Source organism: Chondrus crispus, genomic scaffold (assembly GCF_000350225.1).
Source record: "Chondrus crispus Stackhouse genomic scaffold, scaffold_28, whole genome shotgun sequence".
In the NCBI taxonomy this organism is placed as follows: Eukaryota; Rhodophyta; class Florideophyceae; order Gigartinales; family Gigartinaceae; genus Chondrus; species Chondrus crispus.
This window is the reverse complement of record NW_005179179.1, coordinates 294044-316448: the sequence shown is the minus strand read 5'-3', so window position 1 is coordinate 316448 and position 22405 is coordinate 294044. Positions and strand designations below refer to the sequence as shown.

General features: G+C 48.2%; 1 protein-coding gene across 1 annotated transcript; it reads right to left on the bottom strand.

Annotated features, from left to right (window-relative positions):
* Positions 1-3346: 3346 nt before the first annotated feature.
* Positions 3347-4123, bottom strand: CHC_T00005296001 (hypothetical protein). The gene has a single exon (XM_005717055.1). The coding sequence runs from the start codon at positions 4121-4123 to the stop codon at positions 3347-3349; it is 777 nt and encodes a 258-aa protein (XP_005717112.1).
* Between the last annotated feature and the right edge of the window lie 18282 nt (positions 4124-22405).

Below are 22405 nucleotides of genomic sequence, written 5' to 3'. Positions count from 1 at the left end.
CTATAACCCAATTCGGAATCAAAGAAATGCATGCTTATTACTGTACATCGCACGACATGAAGGACGCTTCTGTAACAGGTGGCAACCTTGCCTTTGGAGCAAACAAAATGAGAGCCAATTATTCAAAACACAATAATGCGATAAATATTCAAGGACTGTACACCAAACTATTCCCCACCCCTCCTCACATCATAGTTACAGCCTGCCGTGTGATCCCTCCTCCGACCCGCATTGTTGAGGGCTGAAGCGCGAATGAAAACAAAACGTGAGATACAAACGACTTTCATCTACATAATCTGTTTCCGCCTCACTAATGACAGTTTCTGTGCCTCATCATTTATTTGCTGCTGTATCTTGACATAATCTGGGTGGTACTGTATGACGACAATGAAACACGTCAGATGGCTGGAAAGCCAATAAAGCGCGTGCCATTACCTGCGGGTTTGGAAGGACCGGAAATGGGAGTTCCTGTTGCCGCATGCTCAATGTCTCCTTCCCCTCGCGTCATTGCCCCAGGTTTGTCATCACAAAACGTCTTCGGAAGCAGGTGAAGGGCGAGTCCGCTCTTTGAATAACTGCACAAAACGCAAAATGCTTCGACGGAAGAAGGCCAGTCAAACATGAGTTACATGGAGACGAAATGTCTCTAGCTAACCATTTCTACACACCAGTCCTTTGCAAAAGCGGTTCCATGCATTCAGTGACTATGAACGCAGACGTGCCTCACTTTATGGAAAAGAGAGGGTTGACTTAATAATCCAACACATAGAAATTGCCAAGCCCGTCACCTCTTCCCCGGGAAGAGAATTGAGTAATGCAACTGCTGCACATAGCCCTCCTTTCTAAGTTGAGACTTCTTCCTGTGTGCGTTGTATCCTTCTTGTCGCAAAAGTTCTTGCTCGTCATCAGAAGGACTGCAAGATTGTTCAGTATTACGGCTCGCGCCCTGGTGTTGCGTCGATTACAGTCACGAAGTGAGAATACGAGAGTGAGTCATTTCTCTCTTACAGTTGTGTTAAAGAGGAGCCACAACATGTTTGGCCTTTGTCAGGGTTTGTTGGCTGTGTCACGATTTGTGACCAGGGGAACTCGATACGATTACAGTCTCGATGTGCCATTCAAAACCAAGCCATCTCGACCGAGATTGTTTCTGCTTTCCAAGCGCGTTTGTTATTCATATCCTCTGATCGGCGGTTAACGATTTGGATGATTTTCTTCGAACGGAAACATAGATGAAAATTTCCGTGGCTACACCCTAAAAGCCTCCTCTCTACCGTGCAGAACTGCGGAATTTGTTCTCATTTGTGCAAGTATTTCTGAAACCCCGCTGTCCTTTATCAAGACTTCTTAACAAGCGGTTTCTACTGCATCCTTTTCGAAATCCTCTTCCATTACAGGGTATGCAGCGCGCCCGAATGCCAATCGTGCAACAACTACCACTGGCGATACCGGATACAATGCAGTACCATGGCCTTGATTATGGTAACAAACATTTCGTTGGAGTGCCTTATTTCTCTATCATTGCCCTCGCCATTTACAACCACCCGGCAAGGTGTCACCACCGTCGCCTTCTGATCAGCTTGTCAGAATCACACGAACCCCCAGCTCACGACTCATACTTCCCGTCAAGATTCAGCCATATGAAGACAAGCGATTCACTGTGAGAAATACATAGAACTGGGAAGCGGGAATTTCAGGCATGTCTTTAGCCCTACTCTAAGCATGGATCATATCGGTAGTGATAGTTGGGAGGAGAAACTGTCCTGCGAAAGTTATCAAGTCCCACTTCCGTTTGCAGTCAGGGTCCTGTACGTGTATAGGCGCGCCTGTCTTCTCTTTTGTTGTTTCTGCTTTGCATTCCGATATAGCATTTTGTTCCTGCAATGCAAAGAACTAAATTCGCTTGCAAGGCATTAGGTGAATGCAGCCCCCGTCTATCGAAACACGTTCACCTCATTTCAGGCCTGTTTCGAACATTCTTTGTCAACTCAATGGTGACGAAGACGTGCGGGAGTTCTTCTGTCTGCCATTCTTCTCTTCTAATGTTTTCGGATGATTAAAGTCATTGTTACTCTCATTTTTCGTGAAGAAGTACAAGATGATCAACAACAAGCTGACCGCTCAGGTCTCTTTATGGCATCTATATTGCCACGACCGCCAAAAAGCGATGCGGATGGTCTCAGACATATTCTATAGCTTCTTTCTTGCATATTTTTCCAATTGATAGAGAAAAGCTTCAAACCTGAGCGTAGGGGTACCTCCCCCATGAATGATCTCATTGCCTTATTGCCTATATAAAGCAGAACAAGAAACCGTCCCTCTCGATTCGGCACAAGAACCTTTCACCTTCACTCATCTCAAGAAAGCTGGTACCCTTCACTCGCAACTCAAGCCTTCGCATAATGTCTCTGTTTCTCGTGCTACTTTCTGCTCTCTTCTGTACAGCCCTTTGCACCGCAGTGCCACGAGGAAAGCCCACAAGAGCTTCTACAGCTCCCAGTGGTCAGAATTTCGACTCCATCATTACTGAGGATGGATTCATAGAGTCCTTTCGAATCCCGGTTAGGTCTATCCCTCCTTTCCCAAAGGGTCCGAAAATGACTAACAAGTGGCTCTGACTGATAAAAACTCATGGAATACCTACCTTGTCTCCGCAGATGAGAGAAAAGTTTCCCATCAAAGAGAAGACAAATCAACTGTCACGTCTCATTTCAGAAACTAAGCTAACAGTCATCCAAAGATATTGCGATTTAACTCAGTGCTTTTAACATTCCCAATAAATGTCATTGGATGAAGTTCAACTTCATTCATAAACTTTTCAACGATTCCATCGCCGTCTCTGCTGTACACCAAAGTTTCGAAGGTGATTTGAGTGGCACACTGAATCCCGGTTTATTCGGCTGGATTTCCTTCGTTTGGAGAGCAGGTCGGTCCCTTTACAGAAATATCCGTCAAACCCAATCCACGGTACGTTCCTATTTTCGTGACTTGAACCGAGCAGTGGTGATTCTAAAACGCGCAGCTGTTTTCTTTATTCCTATTCATGAAGAACCAAGGACATTTAGCAATTACATAAACAGAATTGCATGCGGTGAACAGCTGGTTGTCAACTTTTGAAGTCAACACAGTGTTGAAATTCTCGTTTCGGAGAAGACCATTAACGCGCCTACATCACACAGACTCATATTACTTGCGTTCACAGGCATGAGCAACAAAAGCGCGAATAGTATGTCTACATCACGCATATGTTCTTTGCAAGACACGTTCTTGAAGGATGTTTCTAAGCATTAACGGCCTTGTTTTGCTATCGTGTCTTCTTCTGAAGCGCATCCCAGTTCTTCTTTATCTAGCTTTCAACTCGCAATTCGCACTTGCCTTCGGGGGGATTGGGCCCATCGCCAGGATCGGAAATAACGCATGTCAAACCGTCTCTGCATACTTTCGGGCTAAAGAGCGACTCCGATGGTCCGTTTGTGCAGCGCTCCCCCTGCTCGGCGCATTCTATTTCGTATTTGTTGCAACACATGGGTCCCAACCTGGACGAAATAGGTTTTGCGCATATATCACTCGCATCTCTCTCGACGGGACCGTATATCTTAAAGTTGGAGCGACAGCTCGCGACAATTAAGCATCCGACATTCCCATACAGGCGCCCATCACTCCCTTTTGGCTGTGGGATCTGCAACAGTCTTGTACAGAATCGAGGGCATTCTGGTTTCGGACCGGAATCCCTGCGTCTCGCCCATGCACCACACGTCGCAATTACACCAGATATCCGACAAATGGTTTTCTTTCCCGTGCGGCTGCACTTCTCGATTGTACACCTCTGCGGCCTCATTTTCAGCTTTCGACATCTTCCTCTTGAATCTCTCCTGGTGCTCTGCTTGCCAAAGTTGAATACAACGCATGTTAACCCGTCTTCACATGGTATGTTGAGCGGGGTGAGACGTGTTTTTTTGCATTTCCCTCCACGAGGAATACATCCGATTCCAGTTGCAGAGCAACAGAACCTTGCGTCTTCACGTTTAACCGGAGGGTGGCAGCGGTTGATAGGTCGTCGAGAGAGAGCGGGCGACAAGAGAGAGACAAGCACGAGGGTCGAAACTGTAGTCCATAGCTTCATGTTTGATGGGAAAACTTGAGCTCTGTGACGGGTAGCTGGCAGAGAGGCAGGCTGCAGGGCAATTTTTAGCTGTACGACTTGTGCCGTAAGTTGCGTATAAGTCGTACCACCTGAGTTTTTGGTCGAGGCGAGATGCACGCATTTGGGTTTTATTGATTTTGTGTACCCCCCCTGCCGAAATGCCGATGGGTATACTACTGTACCCTTGTAGTCATAGGGTACATATCGCCCCACTTCATGGAAAACAGCCGTACAGCCCTGTAGTCATAACTTCTGGCAGAAAATGTTCACCGAAAGTACTTTTGGGCATTCGTAGAAATCTCCAATTCTTTGCTACGTGCCCCCATTGAAAGCGGGTTTCAAGATGCTGAATAGTGCGGGTACGGCTCATTGTCACTCTGCACAATAACATGCACTGTAATTACCGTGTCTGCGATTACAGGATATTGTGCGGCACGCATTATTTAGGGAGTGTGGGAGAGACTCACAAGACCTTGGTTGTGTTTACTGAGGTATGGTTCCAAGAACACCGGATGACTCCCTTCCTTGGGGAGAGCGGCCGGCGGCGGCTTTCTGATGTCCTGACTGGCGTGCCGTATAGGCTGTCCCTTATCTACTGATGGTGTACTATCTGGATGGAACAACATGAGCAAAGGAGCGACGGCTGTGCTATGTACCGTGCGGGAGCTCCGTACACGTGTAACATACGACAGGATGCTTGCGATTAAACGGGAACGCCCCAGGAATGAGAAAACTTCGACTCTGCCATTCGTGTGTAACACCTCATTTGAATTGTGCAAATCAAGCAGACTTAAGGTGCCATCCAAGGCTAAACTGTCATTCCGCATGGGGTACATGTACAGTAACCGTGCTGTTCTTTTCATGGCAAGTTTGGAAAACAGATGGAAAGTTGTATTGGCCATCCTTTCAAATCCGGCAGCAAAAGACGATTCGCTGGAAGGCATGTCGGTTGTCGAAAGCGATAGGTGTCGGTGGGGGTCGCTTGAATCTTCCACTTTCTGCGGAGGGAACGAACGCCAGCCTGCATCAGACACTCTCAGTCACATTCGACGCTGAACAGGGATTCAATTTACCAACTAGACTTCATAATCTCATTGGTATTTCGTTGGTCAAGAACCAGCATAGCAAAGTTTCATTCTCTGGTAAATAGAGGATTACTCTGCGCACCCATGTCCGCAACATACGGTACAGTATACTGTACACATTCGTGATGACATGTCGTCCTTATCTTGACAAGTTGTTTTTGTTTTCTCCCGTTTTCTAACACCGCCATGATCTGCTCGCATCAGCGCATTGCACTTACTGCTCTCCACTTTGGGCCTGACGCCAAACTTCCCATGCTGGACCATTCCGTCCCATTGGCCTTCGACCCGCTAGGTGCCCCGAGCACCCGCACCACGACCGTACTCGAGACCCTTGCGCGTGAAACCAAACGCCGAACGCTCTACACAATCGGCACGGCGAAATCCCATCATTTTCATCGCAGAAATTTTGCTATGTGGTCCACCGTTACATCTGCCACCTTCGCTACCATGCCCCATCAAGGACAGGCCATGTCCCAATCTCCCGCAAGCTGAGCATCCATCGTGTCTGCCCCAGGTGTGAGTCTTTGACGTCTATGCGGTGCAACTACAGAGCCCCACATATTTTTAGAAAAATAAAGATTCCTCCTTGCTGATTGATGGATCTGTCACTTTGATACTGTACTCCTTACATGACAGTATCTGATAAGCATATCCTGGGATATGCCAATCAGATACTGTCATGCAGCCTCTCCCAAGCTGCGCATCTCTATACGCAAGAAGTATTGAGTCAACTGCTCTGTACTTTCTCCATATTTTGCTGAATCTTTCACTCGTGAGCCCCTGCATTGATAAAGTTTTGTTCATAGAGCTGTGCACATCCAGCAGCTGACCAGAATGAAGAGTGTCGACAGATAAGCTTTTTGCGACTATCACTTTCTCATTGAATTACGTACACCTAAGGGAGGCCAAGATATTCGTTTTATGGAGCTGAAGTACCTTGGCAGATGCAAATTGCAGATGCTTTACAGAGAACCTGCCATTAAAAAAATGCTACTAAAATGCTTCCGAGCCCTCTGGGCTGACGCAGGATGCTTCCTTAAAACTGCACATCATGCCGACGGCAAACGTCAAATATCAAATTCCGGGAGCAAGGGTCAACGGATTTGCAAAATGCGCAACATTTTGATTTCTTCGGCTTCTGCGCCGTCCGGACTTGGCAGGCTGTTTTCTCCATCATCAGGACCAGAATTGTTCGGTGGGCACTGCTTGGATGCCTCAGAGCCGAGAGGCCGAGGGACCAAGGGAGGCCTGTCCAGCTTTCTATGTCGTTTTCGACATTGCTGACTTGCCCTGAATCCCTGTGAAGCCAGCCTGCTTTGAGCCCCCGTGTCGTGGAAGGACGACAAAGTATGTGATATCGTTTCAGTGCAACATTTGTCGATGTGCTCAGGATACGGAGCCTTTCTTATCTCTACCCTTACCCCGCGAACTGGTTTCAACGGAAACGTGCTCAATTCAGACAGGAACCCTTCTCTTGGCTTGGGGAACTGCAGAAATGCTTGCAGTTTGCACACTATTTGCACCTTGGAATTAAGGTCCCATGAGTCGCTCAATAGTTCTGATACTGCGTTCTCAATAGATTCGTGTACTTCCGTAAGAGAGCATCGATGAAATGCATCAGGAAGCTGTGAGATTTTTTGTCTTGTATGCGCCTTTCCAATTTCTCCGGAATGAAACTCATGGTCGGAGAGTAGGTCCCTTTCTTCATTCTCGGAAAGAGTCCAATTGGCGGGATAGACAGACGCCTCCGAATCTGATGAACTTTCTGTGTCCGTGAGTTGCAAATCCTCCGATTTCAGAGAACAGTCTTCATCACTGCTCTGATCACAAACAGTTGCTGACATCGTCTAGGTGAGTAGTTCGTCGGCTATGCCCGCTGGGAAAGAAGCTTCCCCTCCCGGCATGGATTCCATTTTATCTGCGTGCCCACAGAAAAGCATTGCAATCGAAAACTCTGGGCTCAATGACAGCGACGCATACATGGTTGCGTGTGCTAACATATCGATAAGACGTACACGTGCTCTTCGAAGGAGACCACATACCATTTCGAAAGTAGACAGAATTTCCATATTTTTTTTGCAGTGCCTCGGGAAGCGATACCTCTTGGTCGACTTCGCTTTTGCATAGGCTCACACGAATCCACTTTCGTCTGAAAGGGAATTCAAATGGGGCTACGGGTGAGATATCTTCGTTTAGAAAACAGAAGAGTTGTTCATCTGAAACAGACCTTGCGATAGATCAATATCTTGAGCACTACGCATACCATTGGGCAGAAAAAGTTGAACCCTTTACGCACGATTTTGAACGAATCTTATTAGGACCCTTACACGCTAACAACGAAAGGTTGTTTTTGTCGATGGATGGATGCCTGTCGCGTTTGGATACGTCAACAAAAGCACAGGAGTATTAAGTGATGTTGAGAAACTGAAGAAGATGGTTTCTGACGAGGTGAAGATGTCGTACAATTTACTTGCACCGCCTCAGACTGGTCGTTATATACACTACACAATCCTACTTAAACCCACTAAAACCGTAGAAACATCGTAAAGTATCGCCGTACAATAATTGTAATGTGAGTGCTCTCTTTCATTTGTCGTATCACGAAGTAGTATAGATTTAATGTCTGTGGACAACCTGCGCTGCGGAGCGCAAGGCCACTTGTCAACCAAAGAAAAATAATTGGAGAGTGATGCTGAAATTATTTACTGGGAGAGAGGGACATGGAATGCTATCTTGAACAATGTACTCCCGGCACTCAAGGGAGACACGAGACAACGGTATGTAAGGACAAGGTAAGATAGAACAGACAACGAAAGAAGCATCGGCCAGTAAAAAGGAAACATTTTGACACCCACTGTGCAAGTGGTTATGGGACCAGTGCCATACCTGACTGCCTGAATCCGCTTCTGTTTGTTGTTCTGAGAGCTGTCGCTCTGCCGGAGTTTGGATCGTTCGTTTTTTGTTTGCTGACTTCTAACAATGGAAGAGACAAAGAAATATTCAAGTTCGAAGGAGAAGAGGGCCAGGATTTTCACATTTGGTCGGCGCGCACTGAAGCCACGTTGGAGGCGAAGGATGTTCTGTCTCCTGTACTGAAAGATATGGTCGACGCTGAAGCTATGACTTCCGTTTCTCAAGCAGACAAACTCTCGATCGCGAGAGCTAAGGCCACAATTATTCAGGGATTCGGAAACAAGCCCTTGAGTTTGGTGTTGCCTGTGAAAGACAATCCTTTTAAAATGCGGAAAGTTTTAAAGGGGAGATATGCAGTTTCAAACCGAGTTACAAAGGTGCAACTTCAAACGAAGCTAGCGCTCATGGAGTACAAAAGATAGACCATGTCGGAATATGTAGCCGGGTTCGAGGATATTTTTAATCAGTTCTCTGCTATGGGTACGGAACTCGCACAGGACATGAAGATAGCAACATTTCTTGCTTCGTTTGGAGACAAGTCAAGATCGTCGTTTGGGCATGTGGTGACAGTACTGCAGTCGAAAGACACCACTGTAGCCTGAGAACTTGTCTCTTCGACTTTCTTACAGGAGTAGGAAGAACAAATGTGGGCGTCCACGGTGCACTACAATTCCGCACCACGACCCCCCGGGAAGATGATAACCGCGCGGGAGGGCGGGTGCTACTGTAGCGAGCGGGCGTACAAGCGCCCCCTGCCGTGTACAGTAGTACCCCAAGGGTCCGACGTGGGACAGCCGGTAGCAGCGGGCGTGGCCACGGGTAAAACGTGGCATAACCGCCGGCTGCAATCGCGGCCGCGTGTACGCGTGTATAATCCGTACGGTGGCTAATTAGTAAGTAGTAGTTAATGGCACAAATTAAGAAATTGTGTACAGTAGCTGGTACACAGTAGGTAGCAGCTACTGTAGCGGAAGAGGTGTCCGGGCGTCCCACTTAGGGGTTAAGACCGGGGACACCTGCCCGTCCCAGTAAAGAGGAGGTAGACTCGCCTCCCTTCCATTTACGGCTAATTTCTGTCCCGTTCCGGTTTCTCTTTTTGTCTCAGGCTTCTAACCCGTGACCGGCCGTCCGGTTATAACACCACCGACTGGCTGCGCGTGACCGGCCACGTGAGCCTTCCCTCTTTTCGGCTCCATCCGTACGGTTTTTATCCGCGGTAACCCAGCGCCGCGCGCTCCTTTACCTCTACCCCCCTCGTTCCGAGTGGTCGGGACGAAGGTAGTTATACCACACACGGCAAAGGATGTTACAGGTAAGAGGCCGATCGATTCAACTATAGCACTAACTTCTTCGGGACAGAAACTGTTTAGAAGAAAGTCTAACTCCTTTCCAAGGAGGGCGTTTAAGGGAATGATAGAAGACGCAAATGCTGGAAGTGTGGGAAGACGGGTCACTTTGCCCGTGATCACAAAAATGGAAAGAGAAGTGCCAATACCCAGGACTCTGTGTTTGAAGGACACGCAAATCATGCGACCATGCTGGTGGCTGTCAGAAAGAACAAAGGTGATGCTATACAGCTCCTGGTAGACTCGGGAGCATCGGACAACATGGTCAACTGTGCTGATTGGCTTACCGATATGAAGGCGATATCGGAAAAGATGATTGTACTTGGCAACGGAGACTGTATCAGAGCGACACACTGCGGGACAATGGTCTTTGATGTATCAGTTGGAAGTGGAAGTACTGTGATTCGTACAGTAGAATGAGGAACGTTTTGTTTGTCCGGAACTGAAGGCGAACCTCATCTCTTGCTCAGCTCTATGCAGAGATGGTTACACTCTGACTTTCAATCGAAGTGCTTGTGAAGTGTGGAATCAAGACTGCATTGAAATGCAGGCGGTACGGAGTAGAGGACTCTATATTGTCTCTGCCGCACTGAAGAAACCAAGTATCAAGGTTGTTATGGTTGCGAATAAGATGAAGGAGTTTTGGCATCACAGACTAGGGCATGCCTGAATTCCGAACATTGAACAGCTTGCGAAAAAAGGTGCTGTTACGGGGCTGGATCTTAGCTCCAACATCGAGAAACCAAATGACTGTGCGGTGTGTCTTGAAGGAAAACAGCACAAGCTAGTGTTGCGAAGGAAAGAATTCCGCTCACAATCAAGAGGAGAAGTGATACACAGCGATGTTAGTGGAAGAATGGCCGTGATGTAACTTGGAGGTGCAGAGTACTACGTAACATTTATTGACGAGTACTCAGAGTACATTACAGTATTTCCGATATCGAAGAAGTCATATGTTCTCTGCAAGCTCCGGCTTTTCCGTCCATGGTTTGAGCGCAAGTATGACTGCAAAATTATGACTTTGCAGTGTGATGGTGGTGGGAAGTACATCGGCTGTGATGGTTATCTCAGAGAACACGGTATCGAACGCCCAGAAAACCCGTCATACTGTCCTGAAGTCGACGGAATGGCTGAGAGATCAAACCGCTCTTTGATGGAGAGTGCGAGGGTAATGCTGCGCCATTCAGGATTGTCAAAGCCCTTTTGGGCAGAAGCTGTTGCCGCTGCAGTTGATATCCGTAACCGTTTCCTGTGCCCAAGAAATGATTCCACAACCTCTTACGAAATGCTCACTGGAAAGGAACCACGGCTTGATCACATCCGTGTATTTGGCAGCAGGGCTTGGGTACACGTCCCAAAGAATAAGCGCCCTAAATTGGACTCAAAATCGAAGGAAGGAATCATTGTAGCATGTATGGATAACAGTCAGTACAATGTTTGGCTAAGAGACACAAAGGCTCCTGTAATGGCAAGACATCTCCGCGCAATTGAGAATGATTTCCCAGAGAAGAGTTGGTTCATGTCCGCTAGCACGGAATTACTGGACGACGCGGACCTTACAGAAGAATGCACACCACCTGGGGAGATCCGTGACAACCAAGATCAGATTAATACCAGCAGTGTAAGTAGTCGCCCCCTGACACACAACACATCAGTCGCTCCTGGACCAGTACAGGAGACGTTGACGTATACTCCAACTGTTCCTTCGACACACGGAACATAAAGGGAAGATGCAAATGAAACCCTACGCAGTAGTCAGGGTCACGATAATGGGTCACTCGTTGAAACAAGTGGCATGGGAATGGGAAGATATCCAACACGAAATCGTGCTCATCCAAACTTTTATACACCTGGAAACGCATTCTTGACTACTGTAGACAGCGAACCAATCTCTGTCGAAGAGGCTATGCAAATGGCGGACTCTGAAAAATGGAAGGAGGCAATCAAAGATGAACTGAAATCTCTCGAGGAGCACGACAACTGTGAATTGGTCTTCGTTCCGGACAGGCAGAAGATCCTGTGAAGTCGGATTGTGTTCAAACGTAAAATGAACAAAGATGGTACGGTAGAAGGTACAAGGCCAGACTGTTTGTGAAAGGATTTATGCAAAGACTAGTTGACAACACGTACGCGCCAGTGGTTGACTTCACTACTGTAAGAATAGCACTTCCTGTCGCGATTCAGAGGGGGTATTCCGTGCATCAGATGGATGTGAGAACAGCGTTTCTGCACGGTACTGTCGATGAGGATGTGTTTATTCATCCACCTGTTGGGTCCGAGATATAGCTTGAGCCTGGACAAGCTCTTAAGCTTAAAAGGGACTCTACGGTTTGAAACAGGCACCGAAACTCTGGTACACCAAGTGGAAGGAAGTAATGGAAAAGCTGGGTATGACTGCACTCATTACCGCCAAGTGCGTGTTTCGGAAGAAGGAGCTGTGGATTATGCTCTATGGAGATGAACGTCATCGTCATCGGGAAAAATTGTGAAGACATTGGGATTGTGAAACGACAACTATCCTCTCTGTTAGAAATGAAGGATATGGGAAACTTGAGTACTTTCCTTGGGATATCATTTTCAAGGGACTCAGATGGAGGTCTTTAATCTCAAGCACATTATGTGACGTTGTTGTTATCTCGATTTGGTATGCAGGACTGCAAACCAGTATCAACTCCTGCAGTCACGAAGGGGATTTCTGAAGGAAATGAAAAACTCGCAAATAAACGGCAATACCAAGAGTTGGTGGGATTTACTCTTTCTCTCATCACGAACAAGGCCAGATATTGCACTCGCTGTCAACAAGCTATCTCGACACTTGTCGAGACTTACAGAAGAGCACATGCAGTCCGCAAACGAGTCTTGAGGTATCTGAAAGGTACAGAGAATTTCTGCCTTCGAATCGGAAAACTTGGATTGACTCTAGCGGCATGCAGCGATGCACACTGGGGCGGTGACCACACAGACAGGAAATCGACGTCTGGATATGCGCTTGTACTTGGTAGTACGGCTGTTTATTGGAAATCGAGAAAACAGAAGAGTATGGCACTCTCGACAACTGAGGCAGAGTTTTTCGCGGCCAGTGAGGCATGCAAAATGGTCGTTTGGATGCGCAGTCTATTGGAAGAATTTGATGTCATGAAGACAGATCCTACTGTGTTATTCTTCGACAATCAAGGAGCTATAGCATGGGGAAAAGAAGGTGTCCGTCACGCCAAACACGTAGAGATTCGTCGCAACTACGTTTTGGAGCTGATCCAAGAGAAGAAGATTTTGCTGAGGTATTGTGATACTCATCAGATGGCTGCAGACATGTTCACGAAGCCTATTTTGAAGACGACGTTCAACGAAAACAGGGCACTTATCGGAATGAAGGAGAAGCAATTCGAGCAAGAGGGTGAATTGTAATGTGAGTGCTCTCTTTCATTTGTCGTATCACGAAGTAGTATAGATTTAATGTATGTGGACAACCTGCGCTGCGGAGAGCAAGGCCAGTTGTCAACCAAAGAAAAATAATTGGAGAGTGATGCTGAAATTATTTACTGGGAGAGAGGGACATGGAATGCTATCTTGAACAATGTTCTCCCGGCACTCAAGGGAGACACGATACAACGGTATAAAAGGGCAAGTTAAGATAGAACAGACAACGAAAGAAGCATCGGCCAGTAAAAAGGAAACATTTTGACACCCACTGTGCAAGTACAATCACTGAGGCGATCGGAACTACACCCAGTTTTTGCAATTTGTATCACCATTGAAATAGTGTCACAACTGATATACTATCACGCACACTAATATGTGTGACCCCACAATGCGAATTTGATAGAGTAATAGTGTCAATTCATTCGAATACATCTTTAGCGACCCAATCAAAGCTGGTTCTATCAGTCTGCCGCCGGCCGTGCCGTGAAAATGATCATTTCTACATCCCCTATCGTCGGAGCAATTACTGTAAGGCGTACCGTATAGGGGAAACGGGGAGCACAGGCCAAACGCGGCGCCGGGTGCAAGGGATACGCACAGATCGAGGCGGCGCGGGGTGTGGTGGTCGGCTGGCGAGCCACAGGAGGGGAGACGGAACGCGTTGGTGCGAGGCTGTCGGTGGTGGCTGCCTTTTGGTTGTTGGTAAGATTGATCACAAGCACAGGGGCTGCTTACTTGTACACATTTATAGTAGTCCAGATCTAGAGAAGATACCTACCAAATAAACCAAGATGTGCCACTAAGCTACCAAAAGGAGGGTTGCTACCCAGGAAGCCATTCACAGGTACCAAATTCAGTAGTTTGTAAAGCTAGGTAACATATTCCATAAGAGAATAGTACAGGCGAGGCCTAAAGCGGCAACGGTAGGTGGTAGGTGACATAAAACGGTACTACAGCTATTCTATAGCCTACAGTACGAATCAGGCAATTCAATCCTAAACGTAGTGATAGTGTAATTCAAGAACATAGTAATAGTTTCATTCTCTAACACCTATACCCATCCCCAATTAATCACATCACGGCTCACTCACGACCACAGCCCTCTCTCATAGCACATTCTCACATTATGCCACTTTCAGGCTTTCCTATTCTGGCTGGTTTTGAAAGAGATCAGGCTCAAAAAGAGTGTCACGCTCTGCTGGAGAGTATCAACACAAGCAGTACTGCTAGGCCCACACATGCTAGTTGCTCGAATGTCTGCAATAACCAATCAACATCAATCTAACAATCAGACAGCGCGCAAGAGAAACTTTCAGAATGTACTTTCTCTATCACAGCGAGCACATATTGTCAAATGGATGTTAAACATCCATTTGACAATATGTGCTCGTGTAAACTTTACAGAAGCTAGTGCAGATGGTTATATTAGCATTGCAAGCAAAGTCCTGCGCGAGTTCCTTCATCTCTTCCGTGCAAGCAAAAACGCGGATATTGCAAAAGCATCGAGGATCTGGAATGTCGTCACGAATATCTGCAAAACGTTAAATCGCAGGGCGTTCCTACGCTTGGAGGGACAACATTCATTAATAACCCGTCGCGTTTTAGAGGCCGGAAGCGCGTAGATCTCAAAGGTCGAAGAGGAAGAGGGCGTAAACGCCCTGTTTAGGTCGACGCACTGCACCAAGACTGGTCCGCAGAATTTTGTCGTCTACAAAAGCTCGGTGTCAAGTTTAATTACAACACTCTGCAGTCCCTCAGTCCTCATATTCATAATAACAGCGATAGATATGCATACCAATCATTCATGATTGATCCACGTTCCGAAAAGCCAATGATAGAGTTTATTTCTCTTCGATTTACCTAGTCGTTTACAGACCGGTATGGGATTGGCAGCAAAGCACACACTGGGACAACCCCAGCCCTGCCAAACTGGCTCATTGGGAATGCAGGCTGTCTATCATTTAGGTGTGCTGCTGCGTGGCTTTAGGAGCAGTGATCGCAAGGACGACAGCATTGAAAACGCGGATGAAACTCATTTCGTACTTGAAATTGACAATGGGCAGACCCTTGGATTTTTCAGGAGACGAGAAAGTTAAATATGCTGAAGCAATGAACGGTAGTGAGGGAATTACAATGGCTGTTAGAATAGGGGGCTGTGACGCGAAAAGACAAGCTCCCTTCATGATATCCAAGAACTTGAAAGCGCTCCTATCCAATTCATGGTGTCCCTGATACTCTTCCCCGAGTTTCCTATGGATCTGTTCCGAAGGGGTGGATGGATACAAGAAATATTCCTCAATGACTGTCTGAAAGGAAGGTGATTGGTCCATTACCTAATGGAGGGAAGAGAGTTCCTTACGTTGACAATTGCGATGGACATAATGAGACCACCGAGCTGACATCTCCATTTTGCCAAAATCAGTACTGAGATAAGAAAAGTTGAACCCAATATTAGAGATTATGTTCAACCGTGTGACTCATTTGTTATACAAAAGAGCAAGACGGAGTGGTCAACGCAATGGTAGAAGTACAAAATGAAGATGATCAAAGAAAACAAGTGGAACGAATCATCTGGTAAGATTCCTAACCCTGGCAAGAGGTTTCTTCTAGAGTTGGCAGTGGAAGAAGTGAGCAGTTTGAATAGACAAGCAGATGCGTGTGGAGTCTCATATGCACGCAAAGCGATGATATTGACGGGTATGGCTTCGAATCTTAACGGCCAGTGGTAAGAACGTCAGTTACTGCCAAAGCTACAACGCGTAATTGAAACGCACCATCACCATTTTAATGGGACGCGTGTAGAAAGTGATTAAATTGTTACAATTGGGTCTTCGTCTTTGTGGCACTATTTCTGTGCAAATTATTAATGTCACTCATACTAAATTATTGAATGCAGGATATAGTGTCACACCACATATAGAATAACAGACTCTATTTCCTGTGGATTGGACGTTTTTGATAGCCAAATTACTCTGTGTGACACCAATTCTAATAACTGGGTGTAAACCCAACTTAACAGTGCTTCACAGCCAAAAAATGCAGTAGCATTGGAAATATAGTAGAAAAACGAATCCAACCAATCATTGAACAGTAGACGAACTCAACTGAGCGAGATAGAGAAGTAGGGCCCCCACTCAAGGACAGATACGTCCTTCAGGAATAACGATAGCACGAAAGTAGATCAAGGAGGGCAAATTCAGTATCCATAGACTTTCACGTATGTTACACGCTGTAATTACAGCGTGTAACATACGTGAAAGTCTATGGATGAGGTTAACCTCAAGGATTGCAGCACGTCCAAGCTAAGTAATATCTCATCTCAATCCGCGTTCTAATTCATCGCGAAATCAATTTTGTCCCATGCCGATATCTCCAAGTCGAGAGCAAAGCCTTTCGAAGGTCTTGCAAAGTAACTGCTTCCAGAAAATGTCGGCTGTCTTGTCCTCACCAGGACAGTACTTGGGGTTAACAATGCCAGCATTGACTTCCCGGCAAGTATTTCATCCTGATAGCGACATGCTTCGCATGGCGAACCCCTTCTGTAGCTCAGTGCATTGCAGTTATATTATCTTCGAAAAGAACAGTACTGCCAAGCAGCTCATTGTTCAGCTCCGGCAGCAAATGTCTCAAACAAACAAACCCTTTGCATGCTTTGATAGCCGACAAGAATTCTGTTTCTGCAGTTGAAAAAGCAACAAGCTTTTGCTATGTGGTTCTCCAACTAATCGATTTATACGTGAACTGCAATACAAAACCAGAAGTAGACTTTCGGTCTACCTTATCACCTCCCCAGTCAGCATCTGTAAAACCAACCAACCCGCCAAGTGAAGAACCAATCTCGAGAGCGAAATCAATGGTACATTTGAGTTATCTGAAAACTCTTTTCACAGCAGTAAGATGTTCCTGTCTTGGATCTGATGTGTTTCGGGGAAAATATTGAACGCAGCGATAACATCTAGCATCGTTCGGATTCTCAAGAAAAGAAGTCCTCCGATCATTTCCCGATGCAGTGTTTGATGGACAGATGGAGAATTGTTACTGATGGGGATGTCCGTACACGTACGTGTATTGACAGGCTTGCAGTTCTGCCTTCCAAAACGAATTATAATGCACTGGAAATACTTCTTTTGGGACAACCAAGCACTTCCTCCATTCCAGATCAAGGAAGTGGCGAGAAAATGTCGGAGACCACTAAGGTCCTTGGCATCTAAGTGACGCTACAGATCTCTTATGAGCTGTCTTATGTCTGGCTCACGATGAGCAATGACCACAAATTCATCCAAGTAATCCAGCAGCCACATACTTTTCCTATGGAATATGCATGGGTCCGAGCGCAGAGGTTTGAAATTCAAAATCTTCATGACCTCTATCTACGTCTCGCTCCAAAGTTTCAGGCCTGTCTTAGGCCGTGAAGCCCTTTCTCCAGCCGTAGTACCTCCCTTTCCTCGCACATTCAACTGCCATGGTTGAAATACCGAAGGGTGGAGATACAAAGATAGACCTATTGCTATCTCTGTGTAGGAACCCTGTTCGGATATCCAATTCGCGTAGCGAAATCCCGTTCTGTCACTACAAAGTAATGACATCTGTAGTGCAATACGCACCTGAAAAGGGGGGTGAAAAGAAAGGAAAATATTTGGATATGTACGGGTTGGGGGACACACGTGTGAATAATTGCACAGTTTTAATTTTTAATTATTTTATTTTATTTAGTTAATTAGTTGGCAGTAATTTTGCTGACACTAGATTAGATCTAGGATCTAGCGCCGCGAGCTACTGTAGTGACTCCGGCGGGGCGATATATACCTTGGCCCTCTGACCGCCAAGTCAGTAAAGGTAACCCGAGTTGCCGGAGTTGAATGTCGCCTTGGTCGAAGTCCGTCTCTACCAAGACGCTCCCTTTTACCTAAGCCTACGGCATTCTCTATCGCTCGGGGGTTCCCTTTTCTTTTTCCTTTATTTCCCTATCATTTTCTACCACTATCTCTATTTTTCCCTTAATTGTGTTGGTTCCACTGGAGTTGGTTGCGACCGATCCGGTGTAGGTGTTTTAGCCATCGGGCAACACGGTGTGTAGCGCTGCTACTGTTTCAAGTTCCGTCGGAAGGCTGTTGCAACGACGCCTCCGTCGAAGGTCTTACTGTATAAGACAGAGTTGGTACCGCCTACCGCGATTGCGATCGCGCTGGTGAGGGTGTTTTTAGCCATCGGGCAACACGTCGGTAATAGTGTTGCTACACGGTTACGATCCCGTCGGGTAGTGCTGAACAAGCCCCCGTCGAAGACCTTGGATTATACACAAGGTGCTGAAGACGCTCGTCGAGCATTGGCCTTACAACCCAGCGAACCGCGGTCATACCCTCGTAGACAAGCCCAACCCGCACTCGCCGAGCACTCAAGTCTTCACAAGTCTCTACCACCATTTTCCTCCCGGGCCGGGCATCTTTCCTTACCCCCCCGCCGGAGTTGAGCTACCGTGGGCCGCAAGCCCACACAAGGGGAAACGAATTCTCGAACTCTCCGTAGCGCGTGCCATCGGCAGTGGTTGTTGCTGTTGTTGTTTTTCTTCTTTTTGTTTGACCGTCGGACTGTGTTCGCGACCTGCCAGGCACATTGCACTACAAAAGTGGTCTCCCGACCTAGAATTGTCTACAGCAAACCCGACCTAGAATTGTGTCGACGACAGCTTCGGTCTGGAGTTGCACTACAAAGCTGGTCTGGGTGACGGAGTCTCTTTTTTATTTTTGTTTGTAACTCTTTTTTGTGTGCAGGTTCGCTCGTACGAGCGATGTCAACAAGCGCACCCGGGGACGTCGGTCCCGGGGCGAGTAGGAGCGGATCGGCAAGGGCGTCGAGGATCCCGCGAGGTCCTCGCACCCGAAGCCAGGCCAATACGGCCACGGATCCCAAAGGTCAAGAATCCCTGACGGGGATTGAAGCCGACAAGGATAACCTATCCTACAGGTTCGAGAAGATGGGCGAGGAAATTCGCCAAGAGATGACGAAAAATCTCGAGGTTGAATTGGCCCTCGTCCGGAAGCAACTGGAGTTGCAAGCATCCGAGTTCCACACCGTTTTAGGAGAGCTATCGGCTCGAGTGGACCTCGTCGAGAAGGAGCGAGGAGATGCGACCGACGGTCTGGAGCCGGAGGTCCTAGCTTCGTTGAAAATTTCAGTCAAGGACGCGAGGCGCGGCGCGAATCAAGCCTTGGAGTCCTTAGAAAAATTTAGAACAAGCATCGATGACCGATTCGATCGCGCCGCGCAACGTCTCAAGGACCTTGAGCAGGCCGCGGATCAAGCTCCGCAAGGATCGGACGACGAGCCGCTCCCTTCTGGTAGAGAGGGCGACCGCCGGTCGAAGAAGGACAAGCCCGCTCGTCAGCGAAGTTCTAAGTCGAAGCCTTCGAAGAAGGACAAGCGACGTACACGCAAGGGTCACTGTAGTGACGATCCGGAGAACCGCGACTCACAGTCGAGTCGCTTGGTCCCTCCGAAGATGGTAACGGCGGTTCGTCGAACCATTCGGGCGATTCCGAACGCCGTTCAGAAGAAGGAAACGGAATTTCGTCAAGCAAGAAAATTTCCTCCAGACGAGGCGGAGTCACTTCGTCCGCCTCGCGGAGAGACAAGGACGCGGAGCCCGAAGATGTCGCAACGCGGCGCGGGCCGCGATGGGAGGAGTTGGAGGAGCTGAATCCGACCAACTACCTCTTCAAGAAATTACTTTCGTACCGAACGTACCGCTTGCGGAACCTGCAGACATATTTGTCAAGTTCCCGGCGGACCGCCGTGCGAAAAATTAGGAGAGATATTCCGCCTAAGGTGAAGAAGGACAACACGTTCACAGGTGAGGACGGGGTCCTTGTGATGGACTTTTTGGCAAAATTAGTCCAAGAGTTTGATACCCAAGAAATGAACGAGGGGCAAGCGATCCGCTTGTTGCCCGAATTTCTAAGCGGCATCGCCTTGAGACAGTACACTTCGGTGTCTCAGACGGCCGGGTCCCACCACGGAAAGGTATCCGTTTGGCCGGAGGCCGCACAGTGGTTGTTGAGGAGTTTGGCAACCGACGAGGCGATCCGTCAAGCCGTGCTCGCATTGCGAGAAGTTCAGCAAAGACCGTCTGAAGACGAGATGGAATTTTATATCCGTCTGACGGACGCAAGCAATCGATGTGGAAACGTATATTCGATGGAAGAACAAATGACGATGTTTATTGAAGGACTCGATTCGAGTATCACGCCGATGGTATCTCAATACCGACAAGACAATCGGGACGTTTCGTTTTTGAGATTAGTCAATTACGCGAAGGCGCATGGCTCGGCGAGCCGCGCTAAGGACAAGAAGACCAAGAAGGTCACGATCCAGACGCCGTCGACGTTCAGGGCGGGAAAGAAGCCGAGGGCTTCTTATCCCGGTCGCAAAATTCATGCCGCCGTCCATTTGGCCGAGTCAATTTCCGCGTCAGATGAGCGCCGTGCGCATGGAAGTAGCGAAAATCACTACGAAGGAGCGTTAGTAGCCGAAGGCGAGTTCATTGAGCCATCGGAGGGCTACGGACACGAGGACTACGGGGCAAGCGGGTCGTCAACTCTACCGACGCCCACGTACACGACGGAGTCGTTTTCAGAGCCCACGGATCCCGTGATGATGTTTCGGGGGCGCGGCCACACGCCGGCGCCGCGCATTCCAATGGAAGACAAGGGTACGACGTTTCGAAGGCCAGGCTGGATGGGAAGGCCGCAACGTCAAGGAAGGCCGCCGGCCCGTGGAGGACCTAGGCCGCAATATCCCATCAAGACGCACGGACCGGTGTGCTATCATTGTTACGAAAAGCGGCACGCCGCGCCAACGTGCATTCTTTCCCTCCGGGAAATGCATCGAGTTTTGGAAAATTATGAGGCGTTGTCTCCGATGGAGAGGTTAGAGATACCATCGACGAGTTAACTGAAGGTCAAGAATTGGTTCGATTCGCAGACGGCGAGCACGCCGAGTGCTTCAACGCCGAGGTCGAACCAACCCTTCAGAGGGCCCGCCGCGGGGCCCGCGACGTCGGATGTGAGAAGGATCCCGCAGCGGCAGGAAAACTAGAGAGGGGAATCTCGCATGAGTCGCGAGAGGCACAGGGTCGACGTACTGTGCCCGGGGCTCAGCCCCGTTCCCCGTCTCTAAGGGAAAAATCAGGCCCCGATGAGGAGGTTGTTGGATTGGTGGATAAGCCGAAAGGGCCAGCTTAAGTCAAGAAAATTTTGAGCCGAGCCCGAGATCATCCGCTGGAAGAAGTTCCAAGACCTTGGTACAGGGTTAAGAGAAGGGAGTGTCCCGAGAAGATTTTGGTTCTTGCGCGAAAAAACTACAAAGTTTACGCGGACATTGGACCAACAGTCGGATTGATGAGCCGGGTGTTGTCTGTCATAGACACCGGCGCGGGACCAAACCTTGTGCGAAAATCGGAACTCCCGGCTGGAATGGAATCTCTAGTGTCCTACGGACCGACCCAAGACATTGGCGACGCGAACAATAGGCCACTCCGGACTCTCGGCACAATCAGAATGCCTGTGAGGCTTGGAAAATTTGTGGCCGCAGCCGAGTTTATTGTATGCGAAAAACTAGCCGTCCCGCTAATTCTAGGCGCGGACTACTGTGACCGGTTTGTGGAAGCAATTTATCCAAGGAAGAAAACGGTTGAGTTGGCGGATTTCTCGTACGTTCCGATAGTTAGGCGGTTCTCGACGAGAAAAGGGAAGAAGAATCTCGTCCCGGGAGAGGACGAGAATGATGGAAAGGTGGAGCGAATTTCCCCTAAGGTAAAAGTGGCAAGAGCCACGACTATCGAGCCAGGGACGCAACGCGTCGTGGAATGCACCTCGAAGAGGGCGGGCTTGGTGGTGGTTCAGCCGTACTCGTCGTTGTACGAAAGGCACGGGTTGACGTGCACGAATGGTGTCGTTCAGGTTGAGCCTGACCGGCCCGTTCGTTTACTCGTTGCCAATTTTAGGACGTACCCTGTCAGGGTGCAAAAAGGCCAAGTGGTGGCAGAATTATTACCGCGCCCGAGAGCCGCGCTCGAGAGCAAAGCCACGATTGGTAAGGTTCTCGGAATTCAAGAAAGGAAGAAGGAAAATTTTCCTAATTCCACCAAGACGCCTACGGGCGAGACAAGATGCGAACCGTCGGATCAAAACCGCGAGGACCAGCAAGGAGAACGGGAGGAAAGGCTCTCCGCGACGGCAACTACGACGCCGGAGCGGCGGATTGAGGCTCCCCCGCCGGACGTGGAGGAACTCGACCTGAGCCACGTGCCGAACCGGCTGCGCGAAAGATTCCGTCGGATGTTAAAAAAATATTCCCGCATGTGGGATGGGACCCTCGGTGAGATCAACACCACGGTCCACCGAATCGAACTGGCCCCGGATACAAGGCCAATTGCACAAGCTCTCTACCGAGCCGGTCCAAAGGCTCGGGAGGTCGAGGACGCAGAAGTACAGAAGATG

Coding starts and splice junctions, on each gene's coding strand:
- CHC_T00005296001 (XM_005717055.1), bottom strand. CDS start 4,123: ATGAAGCTATGGACTACAGTTTCGACCCTCGTGCTTGTCTCTCTCTTG.